The following is a 24,034-nucleotide window of genomic DNA, read 5'->3' as shown; positions in this document are numbered from 1 at the left end:
ATTTAATACTTAACTGAATTCACACAGCATTCAGAATAAATGAATACTAAACATCATCCATAACAGAATGAATCCATAACAGAGCATCATCCATATCAGAAAATAGCATAGTCAAGTTACACACAACTTGAAAGCAAATGACATAGTCAAGTTACAGACAACTTGAAAGCAAATGACATAGTCAAGTTACACACAACTTGAAAGCATTAACATACTCGAGTAACACAAACTAACACAAAATAACAGCCATAAGGTTCTGCCCAGAACAAGATAACATAACACTTTGGCAGCCTAACAAAAAATCTTATTATGCATTGTTGCTTTGCTTAACATCATCCTAAAACAACATGCTTCTGCTTCTGCTTCTTCCCAGGCCTTCCAGTTCCCTGAGAACCACTTGCTACCCCTAGAGCATGTGTTGTGATTGAACTGGCTGTCTGTGAGCACTGTGTCAGTAGATATGGTGCTTGAACTGGCTGCTGAGTTGAATTGGTTGCTGATTTTGAACTGGATGTGCAGCTTGAGAGGCTTCACCTTGAGGTTGTCTCCTTCTACTTTCCCTTGGAGGTCTCCTTCTAGTTGGACCAGCTTCATGTGCATTAGTATCAACAGCAACATCATTTCCTTCTTGAGCAGCTCCACTCCCACTTGCTCTTCTAGTTCTCCTTCTAGTAGTAATCAATTGTTCTTGTTCACCAGTTTCAACAGCAACATCATTTCCTGCTTGAGCAGATCCACTCCCATTTGCCCTTTGTTCAGGATGAAGCATATGGGAATTATCCTGAAAGGGAAACAACCTAATCAGTACTGCATATGACAGAAAATAATCAGTTGTATTAAACAAAATTAATCATTATTTCACCTTGTTCCCTCCCACTGGTATAGCCCTGTCAGCAGCTTGTTTACCAGTACAAGTCCTTCTGTTATGCCCTGGTTCACCACACCTCCTACACTGAATTGTGGTCTGGTACCTCCTCAGCCTATTGGGGTCTCTGGGCTCATCATTTGTTCTTCTCCTCTGCTTTTTGGGCCTCCCAGGTGCCCTTCTCATGAAAGGTGGATCAAGTGGAGGATATCGACTAATAGGCCACAGCTTGGGCCCATTAGATGGCAGGATAATGTGATCATAAGTAGCCAAGAAGTTTTGTTTGCTACAAATGTGAGTGTAAACATCATTCACATGTGAAAGGTAATAAATATTTTTTTGAAATCAAATGAAACAAATGACAGTGTAATAGTGTTGAAATAATACCTATAACAAGGGTGAACATATTCTTCAGGTGCCACATGGTTGTGCCACGTACAAGTTATTGCATGGCAGCATGGAATTCCACTTAGGTCCCATCTCCTGCAAGAACAAGTCTTTCTAGCTAAATTCACAGCATGCTTGTCTGTCTGACTCCTACTAACCTCAAACAAAGTGTAACCACCATCTCCATTCCACATAGGTATCCACTTATCAGCCTTCTGCTTGTTCACCTCTAGCTTTTGTTGGATCATAGGGCAAATTGTACCCCTGTACTTTAACATCAGTTCTCTCTGCTTCACTATCCTGTTAGTGATATAATATTTGAGGCCTTCAATTAGAGTTATAATTGGCTTATCTCTCCATTCTAATATTGCCCTATTGAAGGCCTCACACATATTATTCACCTGCAGATCGCACATTGTATTAGTACTAAAAGCTGATCTACTCCACATCTTGGCTGGTACCTCCATCATATCCTTCCATGCTTCCTCATTTAATGTCTTCATATGATCCATAGCCCTTTCAAACTCTGGACCAGTACTTGCTCTAGCCGCTGCCCAAAGTGCTCCTTTCATTTCTTGACCGGGGTACTTTTTCCTCCAATTCCCATATAAATGCTTTACACAAAGTCTATGCTCCACATTTGAATCCAGCTCTTGTAAAGTGGGTACCAATCCCTGTTAATAACATGAATGTGATGGAGATGCCAGTTAGTTGATAAAAGACCATATAAAAGACCAAAAAGATGATAATTAGAGTGTGGTACCTTTTGTTGATCAGAAATAAAAGCCCATGCATTTGGACTCACACTATTCAAGTCATCAATTAGCAGTTGCACAAACCAAGCCCATGAATCCTTTGTCTCTGCCTCTACAACTGCAAATGCTATGGGAATCATTTGATTATTCCCATCCTTCCCAACAGCTGCCAATAACTGCCCACCATATAATCCCTTTAAAAAGCACCCATCCAAGCCTATTAAGGGTCTACAACAGGTTGCAAAGGCTCTCTTACAGGCAGCAAAACAAATGTAAATTCTCTCAAACACTGGATTACCAGCTCCCGCAACACTCTTGATCTTGACTGTACTACCTGGATTGCTTCTTAGGAGTTCTTCACCAAAACTCCTAAGATGTCTATACTGCTCAAGCACTTCTCCTTGTATCATCTCTAATGCAGTTACTTTAGCTCTGTAAGCTTGAAATCTAGACAACACAACCCCCCACCTTATCTTTGCCTCCTCTACCAAAGCACCTACCTTCAAGGAAGGTGTGTGTCTTAGCATAGACACAAACTTCTTTGCTATCCACTTGGTCTTAGCTTGCCTATTCTTACTGTAACACCCCGATTTCGGTGGCGTCACTTTAGTAACCAAAGATAAACTTAATGCGGAAAAACGTGAATATTTTTTTTGGATAATAACTAAGACAAGACTGAATTAAATAAAACCCAAAAGCGAAAAGCAACAGAACTAATGTACAATATATAATACAGCTTCCGCTGTAAGTAACAACCTCGTCACGAGTAACCTCCAGTGACGGAAAGAAAAGTGTAGCGCCCGAAGGCAATATGTACAGACTGAAAGTAAAGGTGAAGTGTCCGCAACACCATCCCTCAAAACTGAGAATCAGCTGGCCCATCGGCCTGAAGCAAGACCTCCTAAGTCCAACCAACTCTCTGTGATTCCTGTAAAGAAACCACACAAAAAGCTATAGGTGGGAAGCTACCCTGTCCCAAAAGAAACAAATGATGTTCAGAGCTAAGACTCTACTCCTACACTAATCCCATCTTGAGGAGCTCACACCAGCACTAAAACCTACATGCTAGCATGATCGTCGTCCGAATTCGAAATCCAGAACGACCTAGTCTATGTACACCATCCGTCATCCTCTCGCTACCGCGACGCGCTCCTGTTCCAGCATCCCAACCTAGTTTCCCCCGAAGGGTGGACCATGGTGAACCAATCCGCAATATTCATCTGACAAAAGGTGTTGTCCGCCAAAACACACACAGAAGACGCGAGGGTCAACTCTAAAGAATTACATAAATAATAAACCCAATAGGTACAGATAATAAGTTGCCACTTAGGCTTATAGCTAGGGATAACATCCTAGGGTTGCATATTTCACAAAGACGTAAACGACAATAATAACATTTAACATGTTCCAAGTAAGATTATCAAATATCAAACACACTCATCAACTAAGTCAGTATGCATGTTGCATGAAATGATATGCAGGTTAACCCAGTCAACCAATATGCAATCCGGAACGGATGGACATCATCGGATCAGCCCTAACACCAGCCACGGTGGGACCATTTCGGCCCGTGATGCCTCTTACTCCAACATCATCATGTAGTCAGATCAGCATAAAACCCGAAGGCCTGCCATTTCGGTCTGCTACTAAGAGTCACCTAGCAGCGCTCTTACGCGGAAATCCTGGTCTTATAACCAATTTTGGAATCCGCCGTGGTCCGGTATCTCGCCGTGTTTAAACCACTTAATGAGTGCATGCAATGCAGTGATTAGCCAAACAACGTCTCCGACCTCACTCGACACGTCGCCACGTGTTCTAGCTAAATTAATGTCTCTAAAAGCTTACCCTAAGGTAAAGTCGATTCTGCGACAAAATACAATAATCATAAAATGAGTGCAACCACTCACGATGACTCTTCGGGTCATCAATGCTCTCACGAAGTCTCACGCTTCAGTGAAGTTTCATGCTCTCACAAGGTCTCACGCCTCAGTGGAGTTCCATGCTTTCCACAAGGTCTCACGCCTCAGTGGAGTATCCCGCATTCACAAGGTCTCACGCCTCAGTGAAGCTTCTCGGCTCATCCCTTGGATGGCTAACAAACTGCTCAACGAGCGAAGGAGTACCAACATACTCAGAACTTACCAAACTCCTCAACACTTGGATCCGACGACACTCCTCGTTTTTCCAAAACTATGATTTGACTTCCAATGCCTTCCTTCGAGGTTGTTATCATTACTTAAAGATTTTGAGGTTATTTAAGGTCTTATGAATTTTCTTTATAAAATAGATTCCATTTTGTCTTATCGCAAGTCTTATACATTTGCAGGGTCTCCCAATCCCAAGTCGCTTCCAGAGGATGTCTCGATCCACTAAACAAAATTAAGGCCCGAACCTCGTTCGTCCTATCAAACTTTCTCAAAACTCTCAAAATAAAATCGGCATGACCTGCCCGCTATTCTCACCATTCAGAATCTCAGATTCCAGTACAGAGCATATTTAAATCATCACAATCAACAACATGTCATATATCAATAAATCGCATCATAAACACTTAGCACTTAGCATATAAAGCATGCACCACACATCCTAGATTACCCACATAGCACATAGCATGTAAGACAATCTCAAAAACATTCAGTAGATGAATCATCTACATTGTCAGCCGAAGCCTCAGAAAACATTTTCCAATCACACACAATTCCAGTGCATAAACAGTAAACAATGTCGAAACATCGACCCTAAGCATTAACTAGGGATTCAGTGAGAAGCCCTCACCTGAAGGTTCTCCAGAATGATCGTCTAACGCTTCCTCACCAACAAAGCCTTGTTCCTCAGGGAATTCCTCAAAATCACCTTTAGAGCAAAACCACAGAAATACTATCAGAATCTATCGGAAACTAAACTATCAATACTTACTAAGGTTACACGAAGCAATACATACTCCGAGGTACGATAATCTAGCGCGAAAGGACAAGTTTTCGGAAAAGGAAATTTTCCTCCTTCCCCCTAAATAGGTTCGGCCACTTTTGGTAATTGTGGGGCTCGATTTTTCTTCGATCAAACTTGGTTCCTATGCTTTCATTAGCCGTAACTAAGGGTATTCTGAACTCGGAAAAATTATCGGATCAAAAACTGTCGCAGGGGTATTTTGGTCATGATTTTTAACTTAGGATTTTCAAAACTGAAATCCCAAAAATAAAATTTTGCAAGGACGTCACCAACGACGTTTATGACAACTAATCCTACTAGCACTAAGCTAAGGCGATAGTTTTCAGCCTAAAGGTTGAAGCTTTACTCCAAAAGTTCCAAAAATGGGTATTTTAGGTTCAAATTGATTCCGGCGGAATTCCGGCGACATAACGGAAAATCTAACCCGGCAGAAGTGATCTTGGGCGCATAAGGAAGAGGTTTAGAATCAGAAATGAAAGATTCAGGATAGTTTTGCAAAAACCCATAAACTATCCACTCAGAAAACTCTACAGAAAAGCTATGGAAAAAGCGATCGGAGGTAAGGATTAGCGACTATACCTCGAAACCTTGAAGCAGCAACTGATTGATCGACGATCAAGCAAGGATTGAACAAAATCTCTTCCTCCTTCTTCTCCTTCTTGGCCGCGGGTTTGGGTGGGGAAAATGGTGGAAAATTTGTATTTTTCTTCCTTTCTTGGCTATATATAGAAGGTGGAAATTCGCGGGAAAATGAAAGTTTCGCGAATCTGATTTTTCCGGCGTCATTCTTCGTGAATTAATAGATATGTTTTGGCAAAAGAATTCCAAAACTATAAAGAGGTCTCCTTGTATTTTTGGCAACTAATGCATAGTCGGTATAAAACTATTTTACCTGATAAGTTGCTTTTTGCATCGAATGTCGGAATAGAAAACTTCCTTCGGAAGAAAGATTGAAATCATCAAGAAAAATGGGTGTACGCGTGTAGAATATTCATTTGAAGCTCTGAATAGATAAAGTCTTCATTGTCGAGAAATTCTAGGGTTTTGAAATACCAGGGATTCGGTTTCGGCAAACTTCCGATGATTGGAATCGGACGTTCGTAGATCCTAGAGTCTCGCCTCGAAATGATGGTGATATATGGAAAAAGAGAAGTTCTAACATTTCTCTAAAGATTTTTGGAATTAACTGCCAGCGTGCCTAAAAGTGAAAATTAGCTATATACTAGGGTTTCTGACCTAGGTTTAAGCGTGTAACGATCGTGCTATAACTTTTATCGATCATAATGCAATCCTTGAACTTTTCCTGAACTTTCTCCTTCATAAATATATTTCGTTTAATAAACTTTCGTTCAGGTTTCCCTTCACATTACATCAACCCTAATCGTGAATAAGAAGTTTATTCACTTAGCATAAGCTTAAAAACTCGGGCCTTACATTACTACCCTCCAAAAAGAAAGTTTCGACCTCGAAACTTAAGGGTTAGTAAAAAGTTCTGGATACTGTTCTTGAATCTTCTCCTTCAGCTCCCATGTCGCATCACCAGTGTCTTTATTCCAAATGACCTTCACTAACTCGATCTCTTTCCCTCTCAACTGTTTTATCCTGGTGTCACCAATGCTAATTGGCGGTGTCTCGAAAGACAGATCATCCTTCAACTCAATATCATCCAGCTCGATAACATGTGTCGGATCCGCAATATATTTCCTCAGTTGTGACACGTGGAATACATCATGAATATTTGATAGAAATGGAGGTAGTGCAATCTGATATGCGACTGGTCCAATTCGACGAGTGATCTGATACGGTCCAATGAACTTGGGCGTAAGCTTCTTTGACTTGATTGCTCGACCAACACCCGTCGTCTGAGTAACTCTCAGAAATACATGATCTCCTTCTTCGAACTCCAGAGTTCTGCGCCTCTGATCTGCATAACTCTTCTGTCTACTCTGAGAAGTCCTCATCTTCTCTCTGATCTGCTTGATCTTCTCAGTGGTCTGTTGCAGAAGTTCCGGTCCTACCAACAGATTTTCTCCGTTTTGGTACCAACACAAAGGTGTTCTACACTTGCGGCCATACAAAGCCTCATACGGTGCCATACCAATGCTCGTATGAAAACTGTTGTTGTATGTGAACTCAATCAACGGTAACAAGGTATCCCAACTGCCCTTGTTGTCTAATACGCAAGCGCGTAGCAAATCCTCCAACGACTGGATTGTCCTCTCAGTATGTCCATCAGTCTGCGGATGATAAGCAGAACTTAGTCTCAGCCTCGTTCCCAAAGCTTCTTGAAGAGCTCCCCAAAAATGTGATGTAAACTTCGGGTCTCGATCGGATACAATACTTGTCGGTACTCCGTGAAGTCGTACAATCTCCGCTATATATATCTCGGATAGTTTCTCCACGTTGTACGTAGTCCTCACAGGTACGAAATGAGCCGACTTAGTCAGTCGATCCACGATTACCCAAATAGAATCGTAGCCCTTCTGAGTTCTTGGCAAAGCCACGACGAAATCCATCGATATGCTATCCCATTTCCATCCTGGCACATCCAAGCTTTGTAGCATACCTGAAGACTTCTGATGCTCCACCTTCGCCTTCTGACAGGTCAGACATGCAGCTACATACTCAGCCACTTGTCTTTTCATTCCTGGCCACCAAAAATTCACCTTCAAGTCCTGGTACATCTTCTTCATTCCAGGATGAATGCTTAACTTGCTCTTGTGACCTTCATCCATAATCAATCTTCTCAAGTCAGGGTTGTTAGGTACACAAACCCTATCCTTGCATCGTAGGATATTGTCACTTCCTACCTTGAATTCTGGGTCTTTACCTTGACTTACCAAATTCCTTTTCCCGAGCAGAAACTCATCTTGTAACTGTTGGTCTCGGATTTCTTCCATCAATCCATTGGTAATTCTGATCATCCCAAACTTCAGTTCTCCCTCGGATAATTTCACATCCAAGCTCATATCTCGAAATTGTTCCAGCAGTTGCAGCTCCTTCACCATCATCGACGAGATGGGCATCTTCCTGCTCAAGGCATCAGCAACAACATTCGCCTTTCCAGGATGATATTGCAGAGTGAACTCGTAATCTTTGAGAAATTCCATCCACCGACGCTGTCTCATGTTCAGCTCCTTCTGCTCAAACAAATACTTCAAGCTCTTATGATCACTAAATATGGTGAAATTGCATCCATATAAGTGATGTCTCCAAATCTTCAGCGCAAATACGATTGCAGCTAGTTCCAAGTCATGAGTCGGATAATTCTTCTCATGCACCTTCAGTTGTCTTGAAGCATAAGCAACCACCTTCCGATGTTGCATCAGCACACATCCCAAACCTTGATGCGAAGCATCACAGTATACCTCATAAGGTTCCTCCGGTTGCGGTAAGACGAGTACAGGTGACGTCGTCAACCGTTCCTTCATCGTCTGAAAGCTAGTCTCGCACGCTTCAGTCCATGCAAAAGGTTGGTCCTTCCTCGTCAGTTGAGTCAACGGTCCAACAATCTTCGCGAAATTCTCGATAAAGCGACGATAGTATCCCGCCAAACCGACAAAACTTCTGATCTCAGTCACAGTCTTTGGCCGTTCCCATGACAATACGGTCTCTACCTTTGCTGGGTCCACAGCTATTCCCTCCTTAGAGATCACATGGCCTAAGAATTTTACCTCTTCGAGCCAAAACTCGCACTTCGAAGGATTGGCATACAACTCCTTCTCCCTCAGCACTTGTAAAACTTGTCGCAAGTGCTCCTCATGGTCTTCAGCATTCTTTGAATAGATCAGAATATCGTCGATAAACACCACGACGAATCGATCAAAAAATGTATGGAAAGTCATATTCATGTAAGCCATGAATATTGCTGGTGCATTTGTCACCCCAAATGGCATCACTAAGTACTCATAGTGTCCATAACGGGTTCTGAATGCCGTCTTCTGGATATCCTCGGTCTTGACCCTGATTTGATGATAACCCGACTTCAGGTCGATCTTCGAGAATATTGTAGCTCCTCGCAGTTGATCCATCAAATCATCAATCCTAGGTAACGGATACCTATTCTTGATGGTTACTTTGTTCAGTTGTCGGTAGTCGACACATAATCTCGACTTCCCGTCCTTTTTCTTCACCAATAAGACTGGCGCTCCCCAAGGTGAAACGCTTGGTCGTATGAATCCCTTCGACAGAAGATCTTCGAGTTGGGACTTCAATTCCACTAGCTCCGCAGGTGCCATACGATATGGTGCAATCGAAATCGGCCCTGTTCTCGGTACGATGTCTATAGCAAACTCAATGTCGCGTACAGGCGGCAACCCAGGTACATCGCCAAGAAAAACATCTGTGAAGTCTCTCACCACTGGAATACTGCCAACTTCCGGGTTCCCTTTGCTCTCCAAGCTTAGCAAAACAGAATACTCCTGAGATCCCTCGTTCAAAGAGACGCTGATGTGATTGGCAGATAGATACTCGGAAAGATCCGAATCAGGAAATACCACTCTCTTTCGGTTGCAGTCCAAAAGACAATGATAGCGGGACAACCAATCCATTCCTAGGATAACATCTAGGTTCTTAAGAGTTAGGCATACTAGGTTAGCATGGTAGATCCTATTGTTGTATGTTATCGGACAATACATGCATGCTGAATTAGCAAGTAGAGTCTTGGCAGGAGTAGCAACTATCAGATCGAAGCTCAAAGCAGTAATAGGAAGTCTTAATCTGATCGCACACTCTCTAGAGATAAAAGAATGCGTTGCACCGGAATCAAAAAGTACGGATAGAAGATTACCGTCAATCTCGCAGTCGCCTCTAATCAGTCCATCGACTCCCTCAGCATCTTCACCATCCATGGTGTAGACTCTCGCCTTCGCAGCAGGACGCTTTCCTCTAGCAGTGTTGACGGTTGGTTCCGCCTTTGGTAGCCTGCACTGTGCAGCAGTATGCCCCGGTTTTTGACAATTGAAGCATTGGGGTCTCGTGTCGGGACAATCGCGAGCATAGTGCCCCGGCCTCCCACACTTGTAGCAAGTCAGCTCCCTGTTCTGAGTCTGACCTCCAGAACCACCAGCAGCACCCATCATGGGCCTGTAAGATCCCGAGGCAAACCCTCTACCAACAGGACGCTGATACGGCCTCCTGTTCTGAAACCTCCCCCTGTTCTGAATATTTTGGGAGCCCGACCTCATCGGCCCTCCAGTTCCAGCCCGGTTCAACCTCCGGTTCTTCATCAGCTCCACTTCAGTGGCTTTCTCCACCAATGATTGGAATCGCATGATTCCCAGTGGCCTCACTGAGTCCTCAATATCCGGCCTCAGTCCATTAACGAAACGCTTGCACATGTAGCGCTCGTTCACGTGGTCATGAAAGAATTGGAAATGCTTCGCCAAGGATTCCAGCTTCGAAGCAAATTCCGGTACAGACATACCTCCCTGACGGAGGGTCAGAAACTGCGCCTCCCTCTCATCCCGGGCACTTGTCGGAAAATACTTTTCCAAGAACGCGGTCCGGAACGAGTTCCAGTTGATCTCTTCATGGTTGGCTTCCATGATTCCCCTGGTGCCCTTCCACCAGTATTCAGCATCTCCTAGCAGAAGATAAGTCGCCATGCCCACCTTGGCACCCTCAACAGTTTGCAGAACACCGAAAATCTTCTCGATTTCCTGGATCCAGAGATCCGCTGCGTCTGGATCAGTACCACCAGAGAACTTTGGTGGGTTTTGCCTCCTGAAGTCATTGAGGCCTTTGTTCTGGTCCAGAGTGACTTCCCTCTGGCGCTGATGCTGTTCACGTGCTTCTTCAGTAGCACGCCTCATGGCATTATCGTTTGCCTGCGCTGTTACCGCTTGGGCCTGCGCTGTTACCGCTTGGGCCATAGTGGCCATCATCTCCGCTAACTGGTTAGTGTTCACCATGTTCTGTTAAAGGAAGCAAACAGTCAGCACTCATCATAAGATAGCATCTAGCATCACTATACAATATGAGTAAGCAATAACTTCAATCAATTTTTAAGCGAAAAATCGCTTGCAGACAATCAATTTTCACTCTTTGCAGAGTCACACAACCTAGCACAGAAGACCTATTCCCCAACAACTCCCGAAAGACTCGACCGTGCTCTGATACCACAATGTAACACCCCAATTTCGGTGGCGTCACTTTAGTAACCAAAGATAAACTTAATGCAGAAAAACGTGAATATTTTTTTTTTTTGATAATAACTAAGACAAGACTGAATTAAATAAAACCCAAAAGCGAAAAGCAACATAACTAATGTACAATATATAATACAGCCTCCGCTGTAAGTAACAACCTCGTCACGAGTAACCTCCAGTGACGGAAAGAAAAGTGTAGCGCCCGAAGGCAATATGTACAGACTGAAAGTAAAGGTGAAGTGTCCGCAACACCATCCCTCAAAACTGAGAATCAGCTGGCCCATCGGCCTGAAGCAAGACCTCCTAAGTCCAACCAACTCTTTGTGATTCCTGTAAAGAAACCACACAAAAAGCTATAGGTGGGAAGCTACCCTGTCCCAAAAGAAACAAATGATGTTCAGAGCTAAGACTCTACTCCTACACTAATCCCATCTTGAGGAGCTCACACCAGCACTAAAACCTACATGCTAGCATGATCGTCGTCCGAATTCGAAATCCAGAACGACCTAGTCTATGTACACCATCCGTCATCCTCTCGCTACCGCGACGCGCTCCTGTTCCAGCATCCCAACCTAGTTTCCCCCGAAGGGTGGACCATGGTGAACCAATCCGCGATATTCATCTGACAAAAGGCGTTGTCCGCCAAAACACACAGAAGACGCGAGGGTCAACTCTAAAGAATTACATAAATAATAAACCCAATAGGTACAGATAATAAGTTGCCACTTAGGCTTATAGCTAGGGATAACATCCTAGGGTTGCATATTTCACAAAGACATAAACGACAATAATAACATTTAACATGTTCCAAGTAAGATTATCAAATATCAAACACACTCATCAACTAAGTCAGTATGCATGTTGCATGAAATGATATGCAGGTTAACCCAGTCAACCAATATGCAATCCGGAACGGATGGACATCATCGGATCAGCCCTAACACCAGCCACGGTGGGACCATTTCGGCCCGTGATGCCTCTTACTCCAACATCATCATGTAGTCAGATCAGCATAAAACCCGAAGGCCTGCCATTTCGGTCTGCTACTAAGAGTCACCTAGCAGCGCTCTTACGCGGAAATCCTGGTCTTATAACCAATTTTGGAATCCGCCGTGGTCCGGTATCTCGCCGTGTTTAAACCACTTAATGAGTGCATGCAATGCAGTGATTAGCCAAACAACGTCTCCGACCTCACTCGACACGTCGCCACGTGTTCTAGCTAAATTAATGTCTCTAAAAGCTTACCCTAAGGTAAAGTCGATTCTGCGACAAAATACAATAATCATAAAATGAGTGCAACCACTCATGATGACTCTTCGGGTCATCAATGCTCTCACGAAGTCTCACGCTTCAGTGAAGTTTCATGCTCTCACAAGGTCTCACGCCTCAGTGGAGTTCCATGCTTTCCACAAGGTCTCACGCCTCAGTGGAGTATCCCGCATTCACAAGGTCTCACGCCTCAGTGAAGCTTCTCGGCTCATCCCTTGGATGGCTAACAAACTGCTCAACGAGCGAAGGAGTACCAACATACTCAGAACTTACCAAACTCCTCAACACTTGGATCCGACGACACTCCTCGTTTTTCCAAAACTATGATTTGACTTCCAATGCCTTCCTTCGAGGTTGTTATCATTACTTAAAGATTTTGAGGTTATTTAAGGTCTTATGAATTTTCTTTATAAAATAGATTCCATTTTGTCTTATCGCAAGTCTTATACATTTGCAGGGTCTCCCAATCCCAAGTCGCTTCCAGAGGATGTCTCGATCCACTAAACAAAATTAAGGCCCGAACCTCGTTCGTCCTATCAAACTTTCTCAAAACTCTCAAAATAAAATCGGCATGACCTGCCCGCTATTCTCACCATTCAGAATCTCAGATTCCAGTACAGAGCATATTTAAATCATCACAATCAACAACATGTCATATATCAATAAATCGCATCATAAACACTTAGCACTTAGCATATAAAGCATGCACCACACATCCTAGATTACCCACATAGCACATAGCATGTAAGACAATCTCAAAAACATTCAGTAGATGAATCATCTACATTGTCAGCCGAAGCCTCAGAAAACATTTTCCAATCACACACAATTCCAGTGCATAAACAGTAAACAATGTCGAAACATCGACCCTAAGCATTAACTAGGGATTCAGTGAGAAGCCCTCACCTGAAGGTTCTCCAGAATGATCGTCTAACGCTTCCTCACCAACAAAGCCTTGTTCCTCAGGGAATTCCTCAAAATCACCTTTAGAGCAAAACCACAGAAATACTATCAGAATCTATCGGAAACTAAACTATCAATACTTACTAAGGTTACACGAAGCAATACATACTCCGAGGTACGATAATCTAGCGCGAAAAGACAAGTTTTCGGAAAAGGAAATTTTCCTCCTTCCCCCTAAATAGGTTCGGCCACTTTTGGTAATTGTGGGGCTCGATTTTTCTTCGATCAAACTTGGTTCCTATGCTTTCATTAGCCGTAACTAAGGGTATTCTGAACTCGGAAAAATTATCGGATCAAAAACTGTCGCAGGGGTATTTTGGTCATGATTTTTAACTTAGGATTTTCAAAACTGAAATCCCAAAAATAAAATTTTGCAAGGACGTCACCAACGACGTTTATGACAACTAATCCTACTAGCACTAAGCTAAGGCGATAGTTTTCAGCCTAAAGGTTGAAGCTTTACTCCAAAAGTTCCAAAAATGGGTATTTTAGGTTCAAATTGATTCCGGCGGAATTCCGGCGACATAACGGAAAATCTAACCCGGCAGAAGTGATCTTGGGCGCATAAGGAAGAGGTTTAGAATCAGAAATGAAAGATTCAGGATAGTTTTGTAAAAACCCATAAACTATCCACTCAGAAAACTCTACAGAAAAGCTATGGAAAAAGCGATCGGAGGTAAGGATTAGCGACTATACCTCGAAACCTTGAAGCAGCAACTGATTGATCGACGATCAAGCAAGGATTGAACAAAATCTCTTCCTCCTTCTTCTCCTTCTTGGCCGCGGGTTTGGGTGGGGAAAATGGTGGAAAATTTGTATTTTTCTTCCTTTCTTGGCTATATATAGAAGGTGGAAATTCGCGGGAAAATGAAAGTTTCGCGAATCTGATTTTTCCGGCGTCATTCTTCGTGAATTAATAGATATGTTTTGGCAAAAGAATTCCAAAACTATAAAGAGGTCTCCTTGTATTTTTGGCAACTAATGCATAGTCGGTATAAAACTATTTTACCCGATAAGTTGCTTTTTGCATCGAATGTCGGAATAGAAAACTTCCTTCGGAAGAAAGATTGAAATCATCAAGAGAAATGGGTGTACGCGTGTAGAATATTCATTTGAAGCTCTGAATAGATAAAGTCTTCATTGTCGAGAAATTCTAGGGTTTTGAAATACCAGGGATTCGGTTTCGGCAAACTTCCGATGATTGGAATCGGACGTTCGTAGATCCTAGAGTCTCGCCTCGAAATGATGGTGATATATGGAAAAAGAGAAGTTCTAACATTTCTCTAAAGATATTTGGAATTAACTGCCAGCGTGCCTAAAAGTGAAAATTAGCTATATACTAGGGTTTCTGACCTAGGTTTAAGCGTGTAACGATCGTGCTATAACTTTTATCGATCATAATGCAATCCTTGAACTTTTCCTGAACTTTCTCCTTCATAAATATATTTCGTTTAATAAACTTTCGTTCAGGTTTCCCTTCACATTACATCAACCCTAATCGTGAATAAGAAGTTTATTCACTTAGCATAAGCTTAAAAACTCGGGCCTTACACTTACTGGTCCTTACACATGTATGATCATCATATAATGTGACAATCTGAAAGTATGTGTTCTGCTTGTACTTAGATGCCCTAAGATAGAATCCACATTCCTCAGCACATTTAACTACAACCCTTTTTGGATCATTTTTTTCCAAATAAACATTCTTCTTATTCTGCAAGGCATAGTCCTTCACTGCATTCTTAAGAAGAGCAGCAGAAGTAAAAATCTGACCTACCTCAAACCTGACTTCAGAATCATCTTCCTTTTGCTTGAACTTAGGAAACTTGGGTCTCTCCTCAGTATCTGAATCACTTCCGGGTGGAGTATCTAGGTCTGAAGAGTCCCCATACTCATCTTCAAAACTGTCATAGTTGGTAGAATTGGGGTTTTGTGAACCAAGCAAACCAGTTACAGCTTCAACATCTCCAGTTGGCAAAACAGTAGTCCACTCCCATCTCTCATCAAAGTCTGAGTCATCAAGGCTCACATCATCAGATTCTTCATCCCCACTCAGTGCTTCATAATCATCATCCAAGCTGTCATCATCTGATATGTGCTCCCCAATCAGGCTAACAATCTTTTGTTGTACCCCCTGTTCACTCACAACTTCAGACACAGTCCTCTGTTCACTCACACCCTCAGGTAGCACCCTCTGTTCACACACAACCTCCTGCACCACACCCTCCTCACTTACACCCTCATGCACCACACTCTCCTCACTCACACCTTCAGGCAACACCCTCTCTTCACTCACACCTTCAGGCAACACCATATACTTATAATAAATACTTTAAGTATATATAAATAGATTGTTTTTCTTATATTTATATAAACCATATATATTTTTAATATTTATAAACCATATATATTTTACATCTTTATTTAATACTCCCTCCGTTCCTATATATAAGTCCATTTTTATGGATTTTTTTTTTCTAAATATAAGTTCATTTACAGTATCAATGAAACATTAAATATTTTCTTCCTAAACTATCCTCATATTTAATATGAAAGAGATAATGAAATTTTGAAATAATAACTTAGAGAGAGAAATTCATATGAAAGTAAATAAGAGCATCTTTATCCATATCATTCACTAGAGTGTCTACACTTCATTCTTTACAATTTTTCATAGTGTCACATCATCTAAACCACTTTCTAATTTTTTACTCCAACTAAAAAACTCTTAAAAGTTTCTCTCGTATACCCCACAATCAACTACATACTTTAGGTGATTAAATGATAAGCAAATATAATAATATTTTATATGAACATATTTATGAGAGACACATGAGAGAGAAGTGTCTACACTACCACATCCAAATTAGACATGGTGGAAGAACAGTTTTTCTCCAATGGTGTGAGACACTAGTGAGAGAGTCTCTTTAGTGTGAGACACTCCCATTGGAGATGCTCTAAGTGTAATATAGGAAAGTGGATAAATTCTTTTACAAATTTATCACTTATAACTACTTTTCTTAATCTAAGAGAGTTAGATAAAGTGACCTTATATATAGGAACGGATGGAGTATAAGTTTATAATCAATTTGTAATATTATATATTTTGGGTAAAAATGTCATTGTGCACAAAAAGTAACATTCTTTCTTCTCTATCTCTCTTCTTTTTTTTATCATACCAAACAACCTCTAAATCTACTATATTTCTCATCTATTTCTCTCTACTCAACTTCTATCTTCTATCTTTCTCTTCTCTATCTCTCTCTACTCTACCAAACAGAGTATTAGTATAATCTATGTAATTTTTTTTGGAGGTGTGAAAGCATAACATAGCATAGATTAAGATTTAGGAATAGAAAATCAAGAAATTAACATGACAACAACAAGTGACTCAGGAACGCAGCAACAACATCGTCATCAGCTTCAGAATGTTGGAAACGGAAATGCCTCTGCCTCACTCACACCCACCAACCCTTACCTTCCGCCAACCGCTCTCTACCAGAACCTCACTCGTGATGCCAATCTCTTTTGGGAGAAGCTTCGATCTTTTCACAAATCATTCGACACCAAATTCAAGTAAGTGGGTATGTTTTTCTTGATTCAACAAGTTCCCTTTTTCGTTTTTGTGTTGATTCTTGTTTTTACGGTTGTGAGTTTTGTTAATTTCAATTGTTTGAGATTAAAGTTGTGTGATTTTTGGGTTTTCTCTCGTGCCCAGTTATCATTTTAGCTGCAACTAGAGAGGGAAATCGATTGTGATTATGAAATGTAAAGATTTTCTCTTTATTGTATATTTATTTGTGCGAAGCTAATGTAGGGGTGACCATCCTTACTTATTATGAATACGCAAAGATGCTAATTATGATGGGATCTGATAAAAAGTCGATCCCATAAATATGAGCGAACGGACCACCCCATCAGGCACCAACTTCTGAATCGACAGAGTCCATGTAGACCTAAAGAAGAGGAAGACTAGACCTGAACAAGAGGAGGACTGGACCTGAAGAGGAAGAAGACCTCAAGAAATGAATGATGATTAAAATAGTCCTTATGGTATCCTTTAGGGGGCATTGGACTTGTATTTTTTTGAGTATTAAGTTTAGGGTTCAGATTTAGGAGAGTAAAGAACTTCCCCGTGACAGGGATGCGTAGCAATGAAGCTACGTTGTCCAGTGTGATGTTCATCCCCCCGAACGACATATGAAAAGAGGAAGTCTTCGAGTGCCATATCTCTAGAAACGCCGATAACATGGCCTTATCCACCGAGGGCAGGTTGCACGTCATCAAACTCTGTAGACCAGCCGCCTTAGCCCTTCCCTTTACGTACTTAATGAGGTACTTTGGTTCTTTCCCCTCCCCGTTCAAAGCATTCCCATGATGGTAAGTCTTCAAGACACCCAGATTTGTCTCATTTGGATATTTGTAAGACTTCCAAACTTGATATGCTACATGTCTCTTGAAGATCTTCAACAAAGTCAGCTTAAAAGCCCCCCTGGAAAGTATAGTTCCTCCTCATCCTCCACTTGCACATCCTCATCCTCATCCTGCCCACCCTCATTATCATCTTCCTCCTCCTCATCACCAGAACCTTCCTCCTCATGCTCCTCATCAACTCTGGCATCACGCATATCATCATTCTCATGAGGCTGATTTACAATGGGAGGGACATCTTCAGGTTCAGGCTCTGGGGTTGCACGAGATGCACGACAGCACGAGCTTCTTCACGCCTTTTATGGTCAGACATAGTGGGATGACATCTGCTCACAAGGACTTGAAGTGGCTGGTTAGAATTATTAGTTCTTGCCATATCTGTACCAATAATGAAATGATTTACATAAGAGTGAGTAAACAAAAATGGAATTGCTCAGTGGACGCACTTTACAGTGCGATACGCACTTCAAAGTGCGTCTGAATCGCACTGTAAAGTGCCTATGTATCACAATTTTAAAGTGTGTGCGTATGAATCACACTTTAAAAGTGTATGCCTAACACACTTTTAAAGTGCGAATCGTTACAGAGATCGGGTCCCCGAAAACTAACCAGATCGCGACGGGGAAAAAGGTGGCGACGGTGGCTGGGGCGGCACGCGAGAGACTTGGCGATGGTAGCAGCGGCGGGCGACGAAGATCCCGAAGGCGGGTGGCGGTTGGAGCTGGTAGTGCCGTTAAAGATGAAGAGGAAGATGAAGATGGTGATTTGGAAAGGAAAGGAAGATGAAGTTGGTGAAAAGAAAGTTGTAAATGAAAATGGGATATGGGGTGGTGGGAGGTTTAGAGGGAAAATTTGAAATGGAAGAAAGTGGGGTGGTGGGAGGTTTGGAGAAGTTATTTAAAAATGGTATTTTAGACTTTTCTTAGCATAAAGGGGGTAAGAATAGTTTGAAGGAGAGAGTTCTAATAAGAGTTCTAATAACAATTCCTGACACAATATGATTATTATTGGTAACTCAATGTAAAATTGTTTTACACCGGTGGTTGTGCATCACAATTAAACTTAAAAAATATTTTATTTGAATAAATTTATTTTAAAATTAGAAAGAATATAATTGAATTACCCATTTTGTAAACTTTATTGATAATCTTCATGCCAAATAAATATTTTATTAACCTATATCACTTTCTATTTTGATTACATGAAACAAACATATCACTTCATTCTGAATGTAGATGAGATGCGGTATATCAATATTGTTTATAACCTAAGGTTTTAGTTTTAGTTTTAGTATAACCTATGTAATGTAATTTTTTGGAGGTGTGAAAGCATAGCATAGCATAGATTAAGATTTAGGAATAGAAAAGCAAGAAATTAACATGACAACAACAAGTGACTCAGGAACGCAGCAACAACAACAACAACAACATCAACATCATCAGCTTCAGAATGTTGGAAACGGAAATGCCAACCCTTACCCTCCGCCAACCGCTCTCTACCAGGACCTCACTCGTGATGCCAATCTCTTCTGGGAGAACCTTCAATCTTTTCACAAATCATTCGGCACCAAATTTAAGTAAGTGGGTCTGTTTTTCTTGATTCAACAAGTGCCCTTTTCGTTTTTGTTGCTAATTCTTGTTTTTGCGGTTGTGGGTTTTGTTAATTTCCATTGTTTGAGATTAAAGTTGTGTGCTTTTTGGGTTTTCCCTCGTGCCCAGTTATCATTTAGCTGCAGCTAGGGAGAGAAATTGATGTATATTTATTAATGCTAAGCTTTCTTTGTGGTAATTTAATGAGGGGAATGAAATGGAAGATGGATTTGCCTTGTATGGAGTGTCACTTTTACTGTGCTCTTAAAACTTCGCTTGAGTGAAGCAGTACTGAAGGACTAGGGTGCCATTTTAAATGAAGGCCATTGAGAATTTTATGGTTGATTTTGTTTTACTTTTAAGATCAGTTAGTTTTATTGAGTTTGATTCTTCCTTATTGATTTTATGGTGTACCTATTCTTTTCTCTTACCTATTTGATTTTAGGTGTTTATGGGGCGGGGTGTGTGTTTTATGAGGGTCATATTATTTAGCGGAGTGGAGCGGAGGTAAAAATTCCTTTTGAGGCTTTATCAATGTTGGTGGTGTGGACGATTAGATAGGTTGAGGTACGGCAGATGGGAGATTTTGGGGGTTTTACTCCTTGTATTGGAGTGATGTGCTTATGGTTATATAAATACCCTATGTAAATCTGCACTTGGTTATAACAAGAAATATAGCCGCTCCCAATGATGTAGGCGTTAATTGGCTAAAACTCGTAAATCCTTGTTTTCTTTATTTTTGCTTTTAATTCTTTTCGCATTTACAACAGTATACAGAGTAGATGATTAAGAAAATTTAGAGTTAAAATTGTCTACTTTTCCCTTTTTGTTTGTGTAGGGTTCCTACTATAGGAGGAAAGCCGCTAGATCTATATCGCCTTTTTATAGAAGTAACATCTCGTGGTGGTCTTGAAAAGGTATGCATTGTGTATTTCTCTGCTACTACAGCAACAACCAATCCCTTTTCTCACTAGGTGGGATATGTTACATAGATCAAATGACACCATAATTGGTTGTATATCTCTACTAATTTTTGAAAATCAGTCACCTTGTGTGATGAAACATATATGTTTTCTTTTCTTTTTCCTTTTTTCATCTCTTTCATGATATGTATTCATTTAACTTGAGTTAGGAGCTAAGGTAATGGAAGTATGTCCTTTCAGCAGATTTGATGCTGATTGTAGAGATTGAGTTTGAAATCTAGCTATGATGAAGTTCGGTGATGTTGAAATTTTTGTAGATTGATTTCTCTCTTTAAAAAAACTTTTCTAAATGACTTATCCTAAGTTTGCTCTTAAATTAACATAGGTACTTGACGATCGTAAATGGAAGGAAGTGATTCTGGCTTTTAAGTTCCGAGATACCATAACCAGCGCATCATTTATGGTGCGCAGGTACTATTTATCGTTGCTTTATCACTTTGAGCAAGTATATTATTTTCGGAAGCAAGTCCCTCCTTCCTCAACACCTGGTAAGAAAAGATGAATATTCCCCCCCGGCCCCCTTTTCCCACCCGCAATTATGTTGTGCTTTTTTAATCTTTGACCAATCAGTAATTCCATTTATCCAGACCCTGGCAATAGGAGCCTTGCCAATAGCTCCACACCCATTAGGGAAGGTGCTGCTGTGAATGATATACCTGTTCAGGGTAAGTCAATGGAGCATTTAGATTTGATTATTCCTTTAAGGCTTCACATATTCATTTGTATCTATATTTGTTTTCACATAAAAGCAGTATCTTTAGTTTCTTATAATTATAGCAGAGGTCGAAGAGACTTCCAAATGATTCTTCATTTTTTCTTTAATTGTCTTGATGTGTTTCTGTTATGCAAATGACCCTTAATTATTGGCCCTTTACCAAATAACCCTCTATGGCTTCAGTTTTGGCTTTTAACCTGCTCACTTTCTCCATGTGGCAAATGGTCCCTTCCATTCCAAATGCCCCAAATTTGGAAAAACCGAATCACAAAGTTTATTGAGTCTCATTTAGAAGTTATATTATGGCCTAACCTAATGCTACATATTTAGGCTAATATTCTACTACTAGACTACTAGTACAAGCATAGTAGTCAAAATCACGATTAAATAGTTGCATTCTGGGTTAATCGCTGATTTTGCGATTACGAGCAGCACATCAAATGGGCCCAGACCTGTTTTAAAATCACGACCTATTTGGTCTAAAACCCTATTTTTGTGTGTGGCCGAGCCTCATTCTTCACTCCCTTCACGTTTACAACCTCTGCTCCTCATCCAGCAGCGGCTGCCTCTGCTGCACCAGCTAAGACTCTTACTGCACCGATGCCGAAGTTCTTTATCCGGCGACATAATCATAGTAAATATGTGCTTTTGTTTTTTGGAATACCCTTCATAGACAATTTGTTTCTTGAGTTTTCACTTGACATTACTTTTTAGCTTGTGTCCTTCTAATCTATGTGGGTAACTGGATATGCTTTTCATGTATATCTTTGATAAGGATTTGCTTTCTAATATGCAGTTAGTCCAGCACAGACACCTGGTTCTGTGGTGCCTGGAACAATTGATGGGAACCTAAATGCAGTTAGTCCAGTACCAACACCTGGTTCTGTGGTGCCTGGAACAATTGATGGGAAATTTGATGGTGGGTATATAGTTACAGTGAGCCTGGGTTCTGAACAGGTGAAAGGTATCCTGTATCATGTTCCTGACAATGTGTCTCAGAGTTCTTATGCTGAAGGCATGCCTAGTTCGCGAAAGAAATCAAAATCGGCATTACGTGATCCATCTCTACCAAAGTCGAACAGGAGTGGTTACAATTTCTTCTTTGCTGAGAATTATGCCAGGCTAAGGCCCTCATTTCAAGGGCAAGAGAAAGAAATTAGTAAGAGGATTGGGTTTCTGTGGAGCAATCTGTCTGAAGCAGAAAGACAGGTATAAGATATGCACTTTTTACCGTTGCTCAGGGTTGTTGTTTTATTTTCTTTCTGGCATACCGTATGAAAATCTTCAGGTAAAAATAATGAAAGTTTATCTGTATGTGGACTATTTTTATCTAGGCACATGGATCATTTTCCTTCGTTTCTCTTCGTTATCTCATAGAAAACAGACAAACATTACATTAAAACCCAATTTAAGGTTCATAAAATGAATGATATGCCTGATACTGTTCAACTTTGTAGTCAAATGTAGCTATTGTGGATATGGTAGATCATCTAGACATGTGTTAGATCTCTAAAAAGCTTTGGTTCTCTGATCTGCAAACTCAGCTAGATGCCCAGCAATCTATTATTTGAACACAAACAAAACTAAATTTGACCAATCCTCAGATTCTCATTCATTGTAAATATTCATGGAAATACTTGAACTATTTATACAAATTTTGTGGGAGTGTGTAAATGAGAAACAACATCGTAATATCTTCAGAAGATTAGAAAGTAATCAGGGCCTTTTTTAGTTGTAGCTATCATGGTGTCCTTTAGGCATTTGAGAATCTCCCACAAGCTTTATTCAAAGCCAACTCTATTCCCTATTGGCTTCTAAAGGAGGTTCTGTGGTTGAAATAGTCAATGTCAAACAACAACAACAAAGCTTTGTTACTAAGTGAGGTCAACTATATGGATCACATTGCATCATTGAGCTCAATAAAAAACTAGATTATGAGGGATACTATTGATAATGAGATCATTTTTAACAATATCTTCCCAAGTTCCTTTTGGCCTCCCTCTACCTCTTTTCACAGGACTAAATACCATGTCACCAACCCTTCTCACCAGTATTTCCAAATGTCTTCTTTGTACCTGTCCATACTCCATACCACCTTATTTATTCCGTATTAGTCCTCAGTCCTCACACTAGAGACACTACCCCTATATCTCCTCTTATCCGCCCATTGTGTATCTTATCATTTCTAGAGGGGCCAATCATCCATCTTAACATTCTTATTTTTGCTACTGTCAATGTCCACTGCCAAAAAATAAATGGAGGCTGTGTGGTAATGATAACTGCTTCTAATGGCTTCTCAATTCTGTGTGAAATTATTAAGAAGGCTATAATTGTGGGGAGGACTATATTTGTTGTGATATTGGCTTTCACTTTTGCTTGATTATAATTTTTTTTTAGAGAAATAGTTGTACGTTAACTATAGAATCAAAATACCCTTGCTGGCCAGAAACAGATGACATGAAAGTTACTATCCTTATTTGTTTGAAATTATTTTGTGGTTTTATTTATCTCCAATACTTTTTTATACAATTTTTTTGTTGATTTAATGCAGGTTTATCAGGATAAAGCACTGAGAGATAAGGAAAGATACCAGACTGGAATGCAAGAGTACAAATCCAATCATCCAGCTCCTCAGTAGACTTAACATGAGATTCTTAGACTGATATTTTATATGACTTCACTTTTTGTCTTTTGCCCTTACCCTTGTTATGTTTAATTTTCCTCGTCATTCTAGAGAGATTTTACCCATGAGAAAACTGATGGCTGAGAAGGGAGGGTTTGTGTCTTTGTGAGAATTCTGGTGTAGATTATGATGAATGATTTTGAAAAACATTTTGTTGTTAACTTTATAGTCGTTGCTCTCAAAATCAGGGGTCCGTCCTACGTTCAATTTTTATAGACCTTAGCCATGTGGTAGTCATAGAAGTGGTAAGTTATGCATTATAGTTCTGGTTTCCAAAGCTGTATCTCCACGGCCGC

General features: G+C 40.7%; 2 protein-coding genes across 3 annotated transcripts; one reads left to right on the top strand and one right to left on the bottom strand.

Annotated features, from left to right (window-relative positions):
- Window positions 1–451: 451 nt before the first annotated feature.
- Window positions 452–15,651, bottom strand: LOC130744619 (uncharacterized). Its single transcript, XM_057596789.1, has 5 exons — window positions 14,895–15,651; window positions 2,016–2,503; window positions 1,253–1,926; window positions 863–1,151; window positions 452–781 (listed from the first exon to the last, which is right to left on the bottom strand). Exons 1-5 carry the CDS (start codon window positions 15,649–15,651, stop codon window positions 452–454), a joined length of 2,538 nt encoding a protein of 845 aa, XP_057452772.1.
- A 1,023-nt stretch (window positions 15,652–16,674) lies between these two features.
- LOC130745550 (high mobility group B protein 10-like) lies at window positions 16,675–23,922 on the top strand. Of its 2 annotated transcripts, XM_057597856.1 has the most exons (7): window positions 16,778–16,913; window positions 19,170–19,344; window positions 20,196–20,274; window positions 20,666–20,828; window positions 20,928–21,005; window positions 21,852–22,264; window positions 23,607–23,922. In XM_057597856.1, exons 1-7 carry the CDS (start codon window positions 16,781–16,783, stop codon window positions 23,691–23,693), a joined length of 1,128 nt encoding a protein of 375 aa, XP_057453839.1. In that variant the 5' UTR covers window positions 16,778–16,780; the 3' UTR covers window positions 23,694–23,922. The 2 variants fall into 2 exon arrangements, with proteins under 2 accessions (XP_057453840.1, XP_057453839.1); XM_057597857.1 differs by lacking the exon at window positions 19,170–19,344 and having other exon boundaries at window positions 16,675–16,913.
- Window positions 23,923–24,034: the final 112 nt, after the last annotated feature.

The sequence above is a fragment of the Lotus japonicus genome, chromosome 3 (genome assembly GCF_012489685.1).
Source record: "Lotus japonicus ecotype B-129 chromosome 3, LjGifu_v1.2".
Taxonomy (NCBI): domain Eukaryota; kingdom Viridiplantae; phylum Streptophyta; class Magnoliopsida; order Fabales; family Fabaceae; genus Lotus; species Lotus japonicus.
Note: the sequence above shows the minus strand (reverse complement) of the source record. Positions and strands in the feature narration are given on the sequence as shown.

Bases quoted from the DNA above. Each gene is read 5' to 3' on its own strand.
- LOC130744619 (XM_057596789.1), bottom strand. From the start codon at position 15,651: ATGGTGTTGCCTGAAGGTGTGAGTGAAGAGAGGGTGTTGCCTGAAGGT. The intron at 1,927-2,015 runs GTACCACACTCT...TGTTATTAACAG, and splicing joins TTATTTCTGATCAACAAAAG to GGATTGGTACCCACTTTACA. The intron at 1,152-1,252 runs GTATTATTTCAA...TCACATTTGTAG, and splicing joins TATGTTCACCCTTGTTATAG to CAAACAAAACTTCTTGGCTA.
- LOC130745550 (XM_057597856.1), top strand. From the start codon at position 16,781: ATGCCTCTGCCTCACTCACACCCACCAACCCTTACCTTCCGCCAACCG. The intron at 20,829-20,927 runs GTAAGAAAAGAT...CCATTTATCCAG, and splicing joins CCCTCCTTCCTCAACACCTG to ACCCTGGCAATAGGAGCCTT. The intron at 21,006-21,851 runs GTAAGTCAATGG...TCTAATATGCAG, and splicing joins GAATGATATACCTGTTCAGG to TTAGTCCAGCACAGACACCT.